At 34.1% G+C, this 19,362-nt stretch overlaps 1 protein-coding gene across 4 annotated transcripts in view; it reads left to right on the top strand.

Moving 5' to 3' along the window:
• AP3B1 (adaptor related protein complex 3 subunit beta 1) overlaps positions 1 to 19,362 on the top strand; it is a 261,409-nt gene that overhangs the window by 161,911 nt on the left and 80,136 nt on the right. For all 4 annotated transcript variants that reach the window (XM_047853236.1, XM_047853230.1, XM_047853242.1 and 1 more), the window contains 3 exons: positions 2,371 to 2,479; positions 6,216 to 6,378; positions 9,872 to 10,019. In XM_047853236.1, the coding sequence (XP_047709192.1) occupies positions 2,371 to 2,479; positions 6,216 to 6,378; positions 9,872 to 10,019 (420 nt within the window). The remainder of the gene's footprint in view (positions 1 to 2,370; positions 2,480 to 6,215; positions 6,379 to 9,871; positions 10,020 to 19,362) is intronic.

The following is a 19,362-nucleotide window of genomic DNA, read 5'->3' as shown; positions in this document are numbered from 1 at the left end:
ATAAAGAGTTCATGGCCATGTCAAGATAATTTGCCTTTTTGAGCATAGAACCCTAATTTTCCTTATTTGTTAATTTGGTCTTACCCTGAAAGCCATCTAGATTAAATATTTTTTTTTCCCCCAGAAATTGATCCGGCCATTTTTTACCAGGCTTCAGAAAAAATACGTTTGTTTTAAGGATTTAAGAAAAAATATGAACTGAATTGTTTATTAAATATAGAACTTTGTTTATAGAACAGCATCTTTATTCATATTTGGAAGACAGCATTTTAAATATATATGAAAAGAAAGCAGTACTGCTGACCTTATGTATCATATTCAAATATATTCAAGTAATTTTTACTCATTTTTCTATTATTGTCCATATAGTAATTTTCCAGGTTATTGAAGCTTATCTTTTTGAGCAACATACCTTAAGCCCTAAAGTCCTCTAGATCAGTGGTTTACAACCCTGGCTGCATATTATAATCATATGGAAATCTTTAAAAACAAACCTATGTGAGACTTGCTGCAGACCATTTAAATCAGAATCTTAGGAGGTAAATCCCAGGCATTAGCTTTTTCAGAATTAGTATATTTTTTGTGTATGTTAGTATTTTACAAAATATTCCAGTTGACTCTTACATGCATCCAGTGTTGAGAACCATTCTTAAACCTCTGTCATGCTATAAATTCCTTTACAGCAAAATATATGCTCTAGCCAGCTGGCACATAATAGGAACTCAATTGAAATTTTGATAAGAGCCTGGGTGGGTGGCTCAGTCAGTTAAACATCCGACTTCAACTCAGGTCATGATCTCATGGTTTGTAGGTTTGAGCCCCATGTCAGGCTCTGTGTTGACAACTCGGAGCCTGGAGCCTGCTTTGGATTCTGTGACTCCTCTTTCTCTGCCCCTCCCCCATTGGCACTCCGTCTCTCTCAAAAATAAATAAACCTTAAAAAAAATTAAAAAGAAAAAAAAATCTTTGATAAATAAATGAGTTGTAACCATTTTTGACTTCTTAAAAAATAGAGATTTGTCTGCACTATAACAGAATATATGAAACAGGATTTAATTTTTTCTTGATAAATCAAAGTCACAATTATGAAAATAATTTATTTTACTTAATTCAGTGCATTAAAGTCTTTGAGGAGCTATTCACACAACTAATCATTATTGTGCCAGACACTTTTGAGATCTGTCAGTGTACAAAGTATTCAAATACCCCTGCTGTCCAGAAGCTGATGTTCTAGCAGTGACAGACTGACAATAAAAATAAATATGTAAATTGTATTTATAGTGTGTTGGAAACTGATAAGTGCTGTGACCAAAATAAAATAAAATAAAATAAAATAAAATAAAATAAAATAAAATAAAATAAAAAAGAATACAGCAAAGTACAGAAGTGCCAGGTATGAGAGGTTGGAATTTTAAATAGAGTAGTCCTCTCTGAGGTGACTTTTGTGCAAAGACTTGAAGGAAGTGAGGGAGGGAGTGAGACGTGCAGTTATCTGGGGGAGAGCATTGGAAGTGCAGTCAGCTGGGGAAAGGCCCTTCAGGGGAACATACCTGAGGTGTGTGAGGGAACAGTTGTGGTGCAAAGTGGGCCAGAAAGAAGCAGAAGGTGGTCAGAAAGGCAAGGGGGGGGGGGGGTGGTCATGCAAGGCAAGCAGATTTTTGTAAGGGCTAGCTTTTTCTGAGTGAAATGGAGAGCTGTGGCAAGCTTCAAACCCCAGATAGGCTTGATTAGACTCAGGCTTTAATTCAGTCATTTTACCTGCTCTGATAAGCACATTTGGAGTTGGGGAATGGGGGGTATGATAGAAGCAAAATAAGCAGTTGCAGTAATCTGAGAGAAGATGGCTCTGACCAAGGTAGCTGAAAGCTTTTTCGTGGATTAGATATTTCGGATATGAAAGAGAAAGAGAAATCAAATATTACCTGAGGGGTTAGGCTGCTGAGATGGTTAGGATTGTTGATTTGCCTGTACTGTTTTCAGGTGTTTTTGTTTTTTTTTTTTTAACTTCAGTATTAAGCTCTGATCTTTCGTTTCTTCATGCTGTTATTGTGTCTGCCTCTAAATGCCTCACATCTTCTAGAGTATATTACTTTAGTTCACATCTGTTGCAGACCAACAAATACAAAAGTCTTTTATGTAAAATAAAGTTGTTGATTTAACAGAATGCAATCTGAGTGAGGTTTGGTTTCCTCTATTTAGGAATAAAGTGGAATCAGCCTTAATGTCAGCTCTTCTAATAGTTGCCTTCTCTATTGGGACCGGCAACTTTCTTCTGGGTTCACAGTGGATCCTGAATGATTGTTTGCCAGAAGACTGAATCCCTTAATGAGAATTCGTTTATATTTACAATTTTCCTTTTTTGAAAAACAGGCAAAAGAATGGACTCCAGCAGGAAAAGCAAAGAAAGAGAATCCTGCTAAGAAATTTTATTCTGAATCGGAGGAGGAAGAGGACTCTTCTGATAGCAGCAGTGACAGTGGTGGGGTTTATGATTTATTGAAAAACTTCATTCACTAAAGCTGATATACTGTGCCTCCAACAAAACATAAGGCCTAGTACATAATATTCACCAAGTGGGCTTAAACAAATTTGTACAATAATGCATTGTTTTGTTCTAAAAGTAATTTCTCATCCTTTCTCATTTGACTTTGCCTCTTGAACACCCAGCTAGTAAATGATAGAGTTGAAACAGAAACTCATGCTTTTCTGCATTCTAACCTGCATTGCCTGTTATATTCATAGCATACTGGAAAACATTATATTTGATAAGCCTTTAGTGGGGCCTTTAAAAGTAACTTTCTTTTGTAGAAATGTAAAGTTTATTTTAAACATTGCACAATATGTTCTTCATCCATATTATACTCTTTTATTTCTACATGGCCCTGTATAGAGTGAAGTTAAAATTAATAAACCTCTGTGTATTACAAAGAGTCAAAGAGCTAAAATGACTAGGATAACAATATACCATGAAAAGACTATCGAGTAGGAAGGATTTAGAAGTTCTGCATTTTAGCTTTGCCAGCTGAGTAAGGTACCTTCCTTTCTCTGTGTCTGATCAATGAAGAAATAGAGGTGGATACTTTCAAGTCCCTTCAGCACTAAAATTCTGTGAGCAACTGACACAATGAAAAATGTATTGGAGTTACTTTTTTTTTTAACTTTGTAATTTAACTTTATTTTTTTATTTTTTAAAATTTACATCCAAATTAGTTAGTATATAGTGAAGCAATGATTTCAGGATTAGCCCACAACCCCTCCAGCAACCCTCAGTTTGTTCTCCATATTTACGAGTCTCTTCTCTTTTGTCCCCCTCCCTGTTTTTATATTCTTTTTGTTTCCCTTCCCTTATGTTCATCTGTTTTGTCTCTTAAAGTCCTCCTATGAGTGAAGTCATATGATGTTTGTCTTTCTCTGACTAATTTCATTTAGCATAATACCCTCCAGTTCCATCCACGTAGTTGCAAATGGCAAGATTTCATTCTTTTTGATTGCCGAGTACTACTCCATTGTGTGTGCATATATATATATATATATATATATATATACCACATCTTTTTTATCCATTCATCCATCGATGGACATTTGGGCTCTTTCCATACTTTGGCTATTATTGATAGTGCTGCTATAAACGCAGGGGTACATGTGTCCCTTCGAAACAGCACACCTGTATCCCTTGGATGCATACCTAGTAGTGCAATTGCTGGGTCATAGGGTAGTTCTATTTTTAGTTTTTTAAGAAACCTATTGGAGTTACTTTTCCCACTCTTTTTTAACAATTTACCTAAGAGGCACACCTGGGTGGCTCAGTCAGTTAAGCATCCGACCCTGGATTTCGGCTCGGGTCATGATCTCACAGGCTGTGGGGTTTGAGCCCTGCATGAGGCTCCGTGTTCACAGGGCAGAGCCTGCTTTGGATTCTCTCTCCCCCTTTCTCTCTGTGCCTCCCCTGCTTGTGTGTGCACATGTGCTGGCTCTCTCTCTCTCTCTCTGTCTTAAATATTAAAAACAATTTACCTGGGAGACATCTGAGCCAAGATCAAATGACACTCTTTTCTTCTAAAACCTTTTTTCCTTGGCAGAACCAAGAGCTTTTCATTATTACTTGGTCATCCATCACCTTACTCTAAGGTAATTCATTCTTTTTCGTCTGTTCCCCCTATCAAAATCTTTATTTTCTGTATCTGATAAATTAACCTGTAATGCCTCATATCAAGCTGAAAATGGAGAAAATATTTCAATCTAGATTGTGAATGCTAAAAAATAGATTTCAGGAATGATGTTGACTATTGAGAAAGATCTGTTTGAATAGTTACAAGTGTACCATATGCATATTTGTCTACACCCCCTTTATTCATAAGCTCATGCCTGTTAATAGGCTAACTTTAAAAAAAAAGACTTTTTAAAAATGTTTACTTAATACTTTCATGAGAGAGAGAGAGTATGCACATGCGTAAGTGGGGGAAGGGCAAAGAAGGAGAGAGAGAATCCCAAGCAGGCTCCCTGCTGTCAGCACAGATCCCGATGTGGGGCTTGATCTCACCAACCATGCAGTCATGACCTGAGCCAAAATCAGGAGTTGGATGCTCAACTGCCTGAGCTACCCAGGCATTGTTTGTTTGTTTGTTTGTTTTTAATGCTTGTTTATTTATTTTGCAATAGGGAGAGAGTTAAAATACGTATTTGAAATATTCCATTGAGACATTTCATGTGTTGATGTGAGCCATGTGGCAACAATTTTGTGCTAGCTACTGGAGGAATACAGTAACTTTTCTCATTAGAAATTATGACATTATTTTCTCAATGAGGAAGTCTTCTAGAGGATAAACAAATTTCCTTAAGGATTTTACTAACTTGGATATTTAAATAATGGTGCCTGAAGTGAACTAGACCCAGATTCATGTTGAACTCCCGTGTAATTAACATGAGAGAGTCACTTAGATGCTGTAATTTCTTCTCATTATTTATGGGATAAGTCATTTATCTGAGTTAATATATACATGTGCACACCTTTGATATCACAACAAATTTAAAATATCCTATTCGGCAGTTTTGTAAAATTTGGGTAAAATAAATTTTGCCCTTTGTAGAAGCTGATGATAATGAGTGCCTTACTGTGTGGCAGGTGTTGTTGTGTCCTCATCACCTTTATATGTTTTAAATCATTTAATCTTCACAACAGCTCTGTAAAGTAGCTAGGGTTATTATCATCATTGTTGGAAAGGAAACCAAGACCCAGAAAGATTGAATAACTTTCTCAGTCTTTTAAGTTGTAAGTGGCAGAGCTAGGATTTGAACCCAGACATTCCAGTTTGAAAGCCCATGCCTGTAACCACCATTTGCTATTCCAAAAAAATACGGGTAATCTTAGCTTTTCACTGTGTGATACATAAATCAATCCTCATAACTTAGATATTATTTACTTATTATAATATGTTCCTGCCTAAGAGCACTTCATCAGATAGATAATAGATAGGACAACAGTCTGTCCTCTTATCTGGGCTAAAGCTTTGCATCTATAATCATTTCAGATAGTAAAAATGATACTTCATGTTTCAAATACACATAAATACACTATACATATCACTTCTGTGAAGAGTCCTAGTATAACACAATTTATACATAAAACATTGCAGTGTTTACCTCTACAATGTCATTTTATCATCTGTTTGACCTATGGAAAGTGCTTATTCTAGCTAAAATAAGTAATAACTTTTTTAATTAGTAATTTTGCCTATTGCCTTTGAATTGAGAAATTCTTACAGATGATTTGAATGGCTCATTCCCCTCTCAAAATTATTCCTGAGAATATTCAGCTCTTGCCTTCTTCTCTAAATAAAATTTCTCATTGGTAGAGGAATGAATTATGCTTATGTCATTCTTTAAAAAAAAAAAAGTTTCTGCCGTAACTCGATACTTCAGGATTCGAAAAGCAAGATTCTCTCACATTTGGTTTACTTGATTCTTCTTTTCTTTCCTTTTCTGTACCCACTGTCAGAATGCCTTCTCTGTCTTTAGGAGCTCCCCACACTCACCCTGCCATAGGAATGTGGGGGTCTGAATGACAGGAGCGTGGAAATAGAGTATTGAACAAGTGGAGTCCAGTAAACTAAAATTCAACATCTGGTTTTATTTGTGATGAATACTGACAGTTACTTGGGTCCTTATGTATAACCAAATGGCTATAAATCAAGGAGTATCCGACTATATTTTTTCAGACAGTGAATCTGGAAGTGCAAGTGGAGAACAAGAAGAGGAGGGAGACAGTAGTGATGACAGCAGTGAGGACTCTTCCAGTGAGCATAAGAGTGACAGTGAAAGTGCATCAGAAGTAGGAAACAAAAGAACAGCCAAGAGGAACTCCAAAAGCAAACGGAAACGGTAATATTTTGTCAGAATTTCCTTCAGAAACCATTCTGTGATATTTTCTCCCAGTATAACATTTCCCTTTAATTCATAAAGTGAGTGAGAAAATAAGTGTGTGCATTTTTTTCCCCAAGCAGGTACTGAATCTTGTAGAATTAATTAGAATACTAGTTCACATAATTATTCTACTACTTATTATGCTTAGTTTTCATTTTGAACTTGAACAAATCTTGGGGTTACATTTTGAAAATTGGTATAACCTTGGAAGGCTGAGTTAAGTGATCAAGAAGTAGGTATGAAACACTTAATTACCTTTTGTAGCAATTTTGCTGAGGGCTAAAATTAAATCCTTCAACACTTTGCCATTATGTAAGTAAGACAATTGATTTTTCTAAATAATGTTATAGTAAAAAGATTATGATCCAAATATTAGAGTCAAGGGCTGTGAAGGAAGACGGTCATAAGATATTTAAGTGTTCGCGCTTTTTAAGATTCCCATTATCAACATTATCATGTATTAAAGTGTCATTAAAATTTTGAATAATTGGGGCTAATACCTTGGATTGTATGAGTCTGTTTTCCCCACTGCTGTCAGCGAGTGGCCTCTGCAGACATGATGGCCCTTTCCCTGGGAGCCTGCTGCCCGTTCACTTGATGAGCTTGCAGCCCAGCTCAGTCGTGGCTGACAGCACTGATTGGGGCGCAGTACGCTCTCTGCTCCTTTTATTACAGACAGTAATTAAAGCAGCTCGCCCTGCCACTTCCATAACAAACACAGCATAATGCCCTAATTATGACTTTATTAATTTAAGTCAGGATTTAATGATTTTAAAAGTGATTTATATTGTTTTTCCTGTTCAGAACAAATGAAATCTGTAGGTTAAATTAATACAGGCTTTTCATCATTGCAAAGTTAAAAAGCTAGTTACCAGTAAATTCTTTTCATTAGATTAACATCTGAAACTCTAAGCAGTAAGGTAAACAGTAATTACCCATCAAAATTGAGTGCTGCATAACAAAATAACACTTTTACCTTTAAAATCTTATCTTAAAAGCCGTAAGTTAAATATATGCAGAATCATTCACTTGTTGCAGCAGAGGATTTACTTGGTTTGTAATAGCGTTTTCTTTGAGAGAAATTTTGTACTTCTGGTTTAATATCAGAATATCTGTGATTACATACTTTATAAAAAGTATCTTATTTCTAGGAAGGAAAATTTTGTTCAGTGTACTCAATATCTTTTCAGATAGCAAAAGTCAATATGCTAGAAAATTTTAATCTTGTATTATATTAGTTGCATTATGTATTTTTTCCTCCAGAAATGGAGTTTTCTCTTTATGTTCTAATTTAAAAGAATTGTTTATTACACTAAAGGGAATCTCAAATACATTAAAAACCTTATATTTTTAAGTATATGTTGTAACCATTGAGTTGGGGATAATAGATTGCCATTTTTTGCTATGGGGAAAAAACAACATATTTTTTAGTCATCGAACATAATTACATGTGCTCTGAGATGTTGCCATGACTTCATTTTTAATAAACTGCAATCGTATTTCCTCTGCAAAAATCAATTCTAGGAAATATTGATTCTTCCCTTCTTTTAGCACTCTCTTTCCCCCCCATGTTTTTCGGCCTGTCTTTTAGAATTTTTTTTTAAACTTGCTTGTGTTAAGTGTATAATGATTTTTATTAAAAAGATTTTATTTTTAAGTAATCTCTACACCCAACATGAGCTTGAACTTAGGACCCTGAGCTCAACAGTCACACGCTCTACTGACTGAGCCAGCCAGGCACCCCTGTATGATAATTTTGTAAAGCTAAGGAGCTTTAATTATCTTTAAAACCACCCTTAGTAGTCATAACAATTTATGATTAAATTTTAGTTTTACACTCCTAAATATTTTTATTTGAAGGGAGCTGGTATGGTGTAATGGGGAAAACGTGGTCTTTAGATGGACTTCAAATTCCGGTCCTGCCACTCTTGGCAATGTCCTTGAGCAAGTTTCTTAACTTTCCTGAATGTTATAGGATAATAATGCACCCAGTAAGAATATGTTGGAACATCTATATGAGCTAACTAATATAAAGTTTCTGAAAAAAAGAAAGATTCTTAAAAAGAATACACACACGTGGAAAGAGAATTAGACCTTCAGTTTTGAGAAAATGTAGAAGACCACCAGCTATCTCTCTTTGAGAAAAGACCTTTGGGCTGCCTCACATGTTACTCCTCCTTGGATAATTACCTCCCTACTCAAGACTTTCCTTTACTTAATCCTGTTTCTCAGCTTCTGTGTTCTTCCTCTAGGAAGCATTCCCTCTCTCGGTTAAGTTTGTTTAGATGCTTCTCTCCTCCAGATGTTTTCATGACACAGTATACATTATTACTCATTACTTACCATACTTTACTGTCATTGCCGCCTTACTTCTCTATAGTCTCCAAAGGAGTGTAGACATTATAGGGGCGACACAGAGTTCTTCTGTATCTTACTAACTGCCGTGATCCTTAAGCACTGACGTACTTACAACGCATGGTGGGTGGTCAATTAATATTTATTAAATGAATGAGTAGCATCAGCATTTAGGTTTGATCATTTGGTATTTTAAAAGTTTATATTTGATTATTTGACATTTTTAGTAAGACTTCGTGCATTAGAAGGAATCTCTTTTGAACTAGTTAACATTTTCTCACATATGTTTATGGGTCACATTTCAGAACATATGTAAATAGTTTTCTTGTACAAAAAAAAATCTATAAAATGCAAGTCTATTTTAGCAAAAGTATGTGTATGAGTTTTAAATTTATTAATGGATATTTAGTATTTCAAGACAGCGTTTTAAAATCAGTCCTAAGTATCTTTGAAGTTGTTACTATTAGCACCTAATATATATTCCTGGTAAATCAAACATTTAACTATTAATTATATTCTACTTACATCATTTAGTGTTGTTTTATGACCTTTTGCGTTTGAGGTATGTTTGACATGGTAATATCATTGATTTTGAATGGATTCTGATATATTTGGTTATAGATAATACTACCTTTATTATTATTTTATTGATATGTTCTGGAATTTTAAAACCATTTTTATTATCTTTTATATACTAAAAAGAATTGGTTCTCAGTGAAATATACTTCTCTAATAAAGGTTCTGATTTATAGGCAAAATGGACATATAGCACCAATTTGCCATTTGATTATTTATTTATTTGTTTATTTATATGTTTATTTATTTTTGAGAGACAGAGATAGAGCCTGAGTGGAGGGAGGGGCAGAGAGAGAGGGAGACACAGAATCTGAAGCAGGCTTCAGCCTCCGAGCTGTCAGCACAGAGCCCCACGTGGGGCTCGAAACCACAAACCATGAATGAGATCATGACCTGAGCCGAAGTTGGACGCTCAACTGACTGAGCCACCCAGGCGCCCCGCCATTTGATTTCCTTAAACTACTTAAACTTGTTTATATAAAGGATTTAAAGTTGATATTTTGAAATTTGTTATTCATAGTGATTCTGAAGATGGGGAGAACGAAAACGAAAAATCTAAAACTTCAGATTCTTCCAATGCTGATTCTAGTTCAATAGAAGAAAGTTCTTCAGATTCTGAATCAGAATCAGAATCTGAAAGTGAATCTGAATCCAGAAAAGTCACTAAGGTAAGAAAGAGATTGCACATTTGTTGTTATTGAAAGTAAGTATTCTCATAGACTTTTTCCAATTAAGAATAAGTATTTCTGAAAAAAAGTGTCTTGTTGAAAATCAAGAAACTGAGAAAGAAATGTAACATTATCACTGACAACAAATCAATACCATCTTCATTCATCCACACCTATGATTTTATTATTTTTTTATTAGATAATTGCTTCCTTTTTAATTCAGCCCTACAGAAGAGTTAGAAACTTTTAATCTCATCCTTTGCCACTGTAATTACAGAGCTCAATGTTATGAGTTATGGCCCTTTTTTTTTTCTGAACTAGAATGTGACAACAGAGGCTTTCACGAAGGGGAAAGTAAAAGGAAGTCACAGAAATAGTATTGAGCAAGGTGATACAAATGTATATACATGAGAAAATGAGACAAGTAATGCTTTTTAAAAATAGGTGTTAGGGGTAATAGAATACTTTTAAAGGTTTAATTAAAGGATATACATTCTTTAGTTAATAAAAAATACAGTAGCCATGTATTTAAAAACAAATGTAGGAATGACTTATGTAATAGAATGATAATGCTTTCTGATTCACATTTATAACACTGAAACTTATCTGCTTAGCAGTAAAAAGTGAAAGTACAAATTGAGGGGTGCCTTGTTGGCTCAGTCAGTAGAGCATGTGACTCTTGATCTCAGGGTTGTGAGTTCGAGCCCTATGTTAGGTGTGGAGATTACTTACAAATAAAATCTTTAAAAAGGTATAAATTGAAAAATGTAATTATTAATATTAATTTCAGACCTTATACATATCTTTCTGATTTTTAATTATTACTCCTTTCCTATAAATGGATCATGTTGATCCTAGGCTTCAAATGTAGTAGTTTTTTATAAGTATATATTGTATTATTCCATATGTTGAATATGTGGGCAAAACTTTGCCTTTTATTGAATTCTGTTTTTTAACCTAATATTTTCCTCATTTATTTTTTCTATTAACTTGAATTTTTTTAATAAGTCACCTGAGTAGCCAAGGATAAAAATAAATTCATTCAAGTAGATAATTGCTTCTCCCATCCAGAGATTTATTATTATAGAACAAGCATATTTAAAAAATAAAAAAAGAATAAGCATGTTTAAAAATTGGCTAGTTTTTGTCTTGCCTTATTGCAAATATTCTTGCATGTGGTTAAACCTATTTTAAATGTGAATTTATGTTTAAAACGTATCTATTTATAGTATATAATCTAAGATTTCTATTTTCCAAAAATTCACATAAAATCTTTGAGATTTTTATGTTTATTACTCTGGCCTCATATAAAAATTTACCACATAGTGAGTTTGATGTCCTCCCATTTCCTACTTACATTAAATTACTTATGTTAAATTATTCATTTCATATTTATATATTTTAAAGTTTAAGATGTTATTTAAAATAAAGGAGCTTTAGAAGTTGACAGTAAGTACAGCCCAGAATAAGAAATCAGTGTTTTAAAAAATGAGCACACAAGAAATCAATGAATATCGAGTGGGTAGAATTAAAGTGCATTATTCTTACGAAGTTTTGTTAAAGTTAAAAAACTGTAGACTTTAGTACCTACATAGTATTAGAAGTAGGGTTTTTTTTGTTTTTGTTTTTTGTTTTTTGTTTTTTAGAAGCAGGGTTTTAGGACTGCATTAAAAAGCCACAGAGGTAGGGGCACCTGGGTGGCTCAGTCAGTTAAACGTTCATGTCTTGATCTCATAGTTGTGAGTTTAAGCCCGGTTTTGAGCTCTGTGCTGACAGTGCAGAGCCTGCTTGAGATACTCTGTCTCACTGTCTCTCAAATAAATAAATAAATATTTTTTAAAAAATTAAAACAAAACAAAAAGCTACAGAGGTATCCCAGGTTAGCATTTCAATTTGTTTCTTTGTCATACACTTTCAGTGATCAGATTAAGTCTCTTAATAATTGAAAATATTTTCCTGTAGAACATTAGTATAAAAGTTTTAAGTATTGCAATGAGCTAAGACTCTTGAAAAATTCAGATTTTACTCACATTCTTGATAGTTTTATGTCCATGTATTTTGTGTATATGGCTTATTTTTTCCATGTTTAATGTCTTTTGCTGTCTATAATAGATGATAGGATTGTTTTAATTTATCTGTTGGAATATTCTCCACCTTGAGGCCACCATAACTATTTTTTACTATTCCTTTCTGAGTAATTTGGAATATACCATGCAATTACAAGTATACCAATTTTCAGATAATGGGCAACTCTGTAATTATAGAAGTCTTCCTTATACCAAGTGTTGTGGCTTCTGGTCTAGATTATGAGTAATGAAGGCAGATGGTGTGTGCTTTACCTTAATTTAGCATGTCAGTTTGTTAGTGCTGAAAATTCATACTCCTTGAATCTGCATCTAGACTAAATCTATACTTTTACTATTTCTCTTCTTTTTCTTTAACTTGGATAGTGTGTTTTGGGGATATTGAGCACGGATGAGGCCTTAGAGGTACCTTGATTATATAGCTTTGAGAACAATTTATTTTATGGTGTCCTATGAGGTATATAGTGTTCTACTTTTTGGAAGATACTATCTTTATGCTTCAGTTTCCTCATCTATAAAGTAGAAATGCTAATTCCTACTCTACTACTTTCAAGTGCTGTTATAAAAAATCTAATATGAAAGATAAGTATATATAATACTATATAAATATATAAAAAGTATATAAAGTATAAGTAAATAAATAAAAAGTACATATAATACTATATAAATATAAAACAACAGTGTTAACATTTTTTAACATGAACGAACATTAATTCCCTGCGAAACCAAAAATACTTGAGTTATAGAACACCAATGCAGAAAGGAACTGAAATTTTTTTAACTCTTAATGTCTCCTGTGTTTTCCTGACTTTTTATACCATTCAAGTTGTAAGTTAATGTCCAACTATGACCCCTTTCTGGAGAAGACTGAGCTGCCATCCACTGTGGGCATCTTCTGCCTCTCTGCTATCTAATATACAATCTCTATTTACCTGCCTTTTCTTTTGAATGTAGCTCTGAGTAAGCAATTCCTACCCACTTAGCCAGGAAAAAGATTAAATTACTCTTGGCCTTGATTTGTTGATAATCATCTGCCTCTTTTGCACCTTTAATCTCTTTCTCCACGAACTAATTCTTCCTCTGCCAACCAAAGTACTCAAGTCTTTCCTGGCATCTGGCGGGTGAGGAACTAGGAAGAGGAAGAAGAGTGTGTGAGAGAGTTTAGAAAAATAATCTAAGTAGTCTTCGTCCACAACCTCTTAACCCAATTATTTCTTAGTCCCTTTTAGATGGGTTTCAATTCTTTTTTTTTTTCAACGTTTATTAATTTTTTTGGGGACAGAGAGAGACAGAGCATGAACGGGGGAGGGGCAGAGAGAGAGGGAGACACAGAATCGGAAACAGGCTCCAGGCTCTGAGCTATCAGCCCAGAGCCCGACGCGGGGCTCGAACTCACGGACCGCGAGATCATGACCGGGCCGAAGTCGGACGCTTAACCGACTGCGCCACCCAGGCGCCCTGTTAGATGGGTTTCAATTCTTATCACCTCCTACAGATACTGCTCTCTGAAAAGTCAGCCATGATCTTTCCCAAACTCAGTGACCTTCTCTTGTTTATTATATTCTCCTTGATCTTTTTATGTGACTGTTCCCCAACTACTTGAAACTCTTCGCATCCCTTTTCTTCTGACTTCTTTGACCTTTTAGTCCTTTGATTGCTTTACTTTTTAACCCCTATGACATTCAAGTGTGAACATTGCCCCAAAGTTAGTGCTTGGTGCACATCACTTTTTCAAAAATATTAATCAGTGTGAATCAATATATTTTTTAGTCTTTTTCTCTACATTTTTCCTGTTGTGAGACTCATTAACTCCCATGGCTTCAGCTAAAACATTTAGGTGAAATGTTTCCATAATAACATCTCTAAGTCCCTATAACAGCTCTAACTTTTCTTTACAAATTCAAACCAAATTTTTAGACCTCTTAGAAGCTGCTGGCTTCCCAATCCATTATAGCCAGAGGAACACTTGCTCTACCATTTAGTACTGTCATTCTTTCTGTTTTCCCACATCTGTAGCCCCAGAATTTATCTCTGACTCCTCCTTTATCCTGTATGTTTACACAGTTGCCAAGTCTTGGAGATGCTCTGTATTATTTCTCATATCTATTTCTTCCTTTCCTGCTACACCATACTAGATCGGCTCTTCATTACCTAACTCATAGACCATTGCCATTGGTCATCCTCAGACACTTGCCCAACCCAGTGCTTCTATACAGCTGCCAGATTAATGTTAAAGTTACCCATAATGGTGCCCCATTATCGTCTTGGTTCGGTAAAAACTCTGCAGGCTAGCATGTCCAAACCTACCTTTCCAGTCTCAATTGTCTTTGTGGTCCCTATATACTAATCCCAAGAGACTACATATTTGTAGTTCTCTTAATATGCTGTATGCTTTCCCATTTCTGTCCTTTGTTTTTCCTTTTGTACTATTTCTCTTATTATAGAAAATACAAGCTGAGGAGAAAGTGGGTTTATATCAAAGAATGGTCCTTCCACTTCTCCTAGTTGGGAATGACTGCTTGGAATGAGAAAATATTACTCAGTGAATGGTGTAAAGATAGTCAAAAGAGTGCGAGCCACTGGTGAATTGTTTGTTCTTGAAGTGTTTGTCATTGAACACCGTGCCCCAGCATATCCATAAGATATAAAACTATATATAGTCATACATTCTGATATTATGTTTGTTATTGATTGGAAGATGTCCTCATTTTAGATCAGATATTGTCAGTAATGACCAAAGAAAATTATCTTGTTCTTCAGTGACAATTATTTTGATGGGCAAGCATATTTTTATTGGTAGGTGTTCTGTTCTGAAATGTATTTGATAGAGAAATATTTTAAGTCTGACTCTTTTTATGAAATGATTCTTTTGCTCCAAATAATACCTATAACAAAATTACTTTTAATAGTTTTATAAATTTTAAGTGACTGCCCATGGTTTACACAGTGTAAAGGGAACCATTTTTTTTTTAACAAAGAAGAGTGGGAAGAGAAATCAGTAATGTAAAATGCATTTTATCAGAAAGAGATTCACATTTATATCGCTTTATCCTATTTTTCACCTGTATAATTGAGTTATACTCCACTTGTAGTTAAAATTGTGTGTTAATCAGATGGTCACACTTTCATTTAAAATACTTTTTTTTTTAAGTTACCAGGCTTTTTGGGGCACTTGGGTGGCTCAGTCGGTTGAGCATCCGACTTTAGCTCAGGTCATGATCTCACAGTCCGTGAGTTCAAGCCCTGCTTCTGGCTTTGTGCTGACAGCTCGGAGCCTGGAGCCGACTAAGGATTCTGTGTCTTTCTCTCTCTCTTCCCCTCCCCCATTCATGCTCTGTCTCTCTTTGTCTCAAAAATAAATAAACATTAAAAAATTTTTTTTTCTTAAGTTACCAGGCTTTTGAGTTGTTTTAACTGAATCTATGCTTTGATGTTTTTAAAACAAGGCTATGTATTAGTGTGTTCCTATATACTATAGTTATTTCCACATCAGCTTGTTAGTTCATTCTTCATGCCTTAACTGATATAATAGTTCTGATTATATCATCAGTGTCTGTGTACCAACTGCTAAAGATTTAAATAAGCTTTTATTTAAATGATAAAAATTTAATTTTTTAATGATAAAAATTTTAAATCATGATTGTAATTTATTGTGTATAACTTCTGTGTATTTTCTTTGTAAATATATTAACATTTTAATTATATAAACTGTATAAAGCATAATTTATCAATGAAAGTAAATATATGTAACATACTTGCACTTAACATTCCCTATTAAGAGCTTTTCATATTTGAAAATTATCTTAATCAAAATTGCAATTAATATATGTACTAACAGTGAAGAAAAACAAAACTATATATACATAGCATTGTTTGAGATGCTGTCAGTTATCTTTATTACAGGTTACGTGGAGCTCATAAAACTTTGCTAGTCTGTTTTTGGGAGGGATTAAATATCTTAAGTGCTCTACAGACCAGCCACTGTTACTATAACTATGTCCAGACATTAGTAAATGTTAAGATATGCCTTAGTAAAAGATCTACCATATGAAAGATTCTTGGGGATAAAGTAAAACTGGCCTGTGCTGTGAAACATCATGGATAAGAGAGAGAGAAACTATTTTCAGATTGGTTTTCTGCCCTATTTGAGAAATAGAAAACAAGTTTTACTTGTGTTTTTACAAGTATTTATGTATGTAGCAATTATAGAACTTCTGTGAATATCGTACACTATTATAGAACATTTCAAAGCCTTGCCTCTTTCAATTTATGTTGTTCCTAGTTTAGTTTATATTTTAAGTTCTTCAGAACAGAAATATCATTTCGCTTTACTTGAAATCTTTAAATCAAAGTGAAGACCATTAAGAAGTTTTCTTATTGAAGTAAATACAATCTAATAGGGAAGATTTGTTTAACAGTTTAGACTTCTTTTCACTTAAAAAGAATTCTTAATTTACTGGCAGTGTACTTTTGTTTTAAAGGCCAGTGTTAAGTGTGAGCCTCAAATTTCTTAAATCAAATTTGTTAGATGACTTGAAGGCAAGAGAATCATTATATTGTCCTTGGTTGGTAATTCTAACTGAAAATATTTCATGCAAATATCTTGCCCTGCGAGGCTAGAAATTAGCCTTGAATTTTTGTTGATTTCAAAGTACAATATGAGTTTGACAAACTTTATATACCACTTATCCTGTTTTACAGTTTTTAAATTTCAATCTTCTTTACAGTGGTTTCCTCTTAGGAAGCATGCTTGGCGCTTGTTGTTTCAGATCTTTTTTCGACTTGCTTTTTGTTTTTTAATCAGCATGAAATGAACATGCATAATACATGAAAAAATCTTTACAGATATATTATTACATATTTTTATTTGTATTATTTGAGCTTAATAAGTATTTCCAGGATCTTTTTTTTTTATTATTTGAAATGAAATATATTAAGTAGAAATCAGTTTCTTAACCCTGTGACTTTGTATTTTATTTTGACAATGTTGATGTGTTGAGGTGTATAATCGAATACCATAGAAACAAAATGGAGATTTGAGGGTGATGAATTGATAACTAGGTATTTTTGTAGTGAGATTTTAAGATCAGTTACTGTTGTCCTTATAAAAGTCTAATACAGTCACTCAGCTGTTAAAAACCTAATCCTCTATTTAAAAAAAATATACAAAAACAAATTGTCTATCTTTCTGCCTGATCTCTTCTCAAGTACTAACACAATGGAAACAGTGGGTGATCTGTCAGTGTGTTTGGTTTGTCAATGATGGTTTTGTATAAATATTGGGAGGGTAAGAAATAAAATTCACACAGTAAAATATGATTTCATCTGCCTTTTCTCTGCAGCTCCATGGCTCATGCTGCGGTGTGAAATTCTCATTTTACACACTTTGCAGGCGGAGCACATGAATTATGCATTGAGCAAGAAAAATCTCCTGCCTCAAGTCCTATATGCATTTACCCAGGTTCTGTCTCTATTACCAAGATGAATTGCAAATGGAGAAATGTTTGATGGAATAGGGCTCTTAACTTCTTTGTTTAGAATTCAGATTTTTATTTTTATAGTAGATCCTTTAAGTATGAAAATGTTTTGAACTTACTATGGATTTTTTAAAATGAAAAATGAAATATAATATAAGAGAGGAATGCCAAACACATCACAAAGCTTTTTATAGCCTTGATTTGGAATGCAAGGCTTTTTCAATTCAGTAGAAATGACCGTTATCTATTGCTAATGTTGTATTTCAGTCACCGGTTATTTGCTGTTCTCAGAAAGTCAATGAAATTCTGTTCTTTTGAGAGCCTTTTTTCTTCCTGTTTTAGACTTCTAATAAGAGATTATGTCAATTTCACATGCAGCTCTGTCCTATGCTGTATGTGACCTGATGTGTACTTAATAGATACTGTTACACACTCTTTGCCGTGAAGTAGAAAATAAGGTATAGACTTGTTTCCAGTTTTAACTTTATCTTGATTTGATAGGTTTCTAATTTTTCAGGTAGTAAGGTTACAGTTCCATAAAGACAATCATGCACCATCGTGGATTATAGGAGAAGCTATACCCATTGTACTCAGCATAGTATTTTGATAAGTCACATGGTGTTAAGCTCTTTTTGTTATGTTCTTTCTCCACAGGAATGATATTCTAGTTGAGATGGCATTTTCATTCTGAACCTGTTTTTGTTTATTTCCACTTTAAATTCCAGCTTCAAAACTAACATTTCTTCTGTTTTTTCCCCCAACCCTGGAAATTGTTATTCGTTTGAAGTGTGGAGAGAAGGACAAATATTTTTTGCTTTTTTAAAAATAACGAGTGAAAATTAAAACCCATCTAGATAATTTAAAGTTTTCATTGGCAGAAATAATTATTCTCATAAAGGAAACCAGTGCTGATGTTTTTAGTTAGTGTTTTAATGTGTATTCTTGTCTGATACTTGAAAATAATTTGTTTTGAGTTTTGGCATAAGGAGAAAACTAGCATTGCTTAAGATCATTTTAAAATGTTACCTAACATACAGTTTGATGTATTGCACTGTGTAAGAGTTCTAGCATGGTATAGATGTTAAATGATGGTAGTGTACTTTTTGCTTTAGTGATACCTTTCTATGGTTAGAGGAATACTTCAAAAAACTTGTAGAGGAGCTTGAGTGGCTCAGTCGGTTTAGGGTCCCACTCTTGATTTCGGCTCAGGTCATGATCTCACAGTTGTGAGATCGAGCTCTCAGTAGGGCTCCATGCTCAGCTTAAGATTTTGTCTCTTTCTCCTTCTGCTCCTGCCCTGCCCACGCCCTCTCTCTCTCTAAAAAAAAAAAAAACAAAAAAACAAAAAAACTTCTAATAATTCATACATATAAGCTGTAAACTCTTTTGTTAGATTATAAGTTACCTGGGGGTGCCTGGGTGGCACAGCTGGCTGAGCTTCCAACTGTTGGTTTTGGCTCAGATCATGATCTTGCAGTTCATGAGTTCGTGCCCCACGAACGGGCTCTGTGCTGATGGCAAAGCCTGCTTGGGATTCTGTCTCTCTTTCTTTTGCCCCTCCCCACTTGTGCTCTCTCTTGCTCTCTCTCTCTCTCTCTCAAAATAAATAAATAAACTTAAAAAAAAAAAGAAGTGATTAAAAAAAAAAGATTATAAGTTACCTGAAGGCAAGGACTAGGTCTGTCTTGGCTTATTACTTCCTTTTCTTAGCAAAGAATCTGATATATGTTTAAAACTCTATATATGTCTTTTGGATGAATGAATGATTGAGTAAATGAACAA

This window comes from Prionailurus viverrinus, chromosome A1 (genome assembly GCF_022837055.1).
Source record: "Prionailurus viverrinus isolate Anna chromosome A1, UM_Priviv_1.0, whole genome shotgun sequence".
In the NCBI taxonomy this organism is placed as follows: domain Eukaryota; kingdom Metazoa; phylum Chordata; class Mammalia; order Carnivora; family Felidae; genus Prionailurus; species Prionailurus viverrinus.
This window is presented reverse-complemented; position numbering and strand designations above follow the sequence as displayed.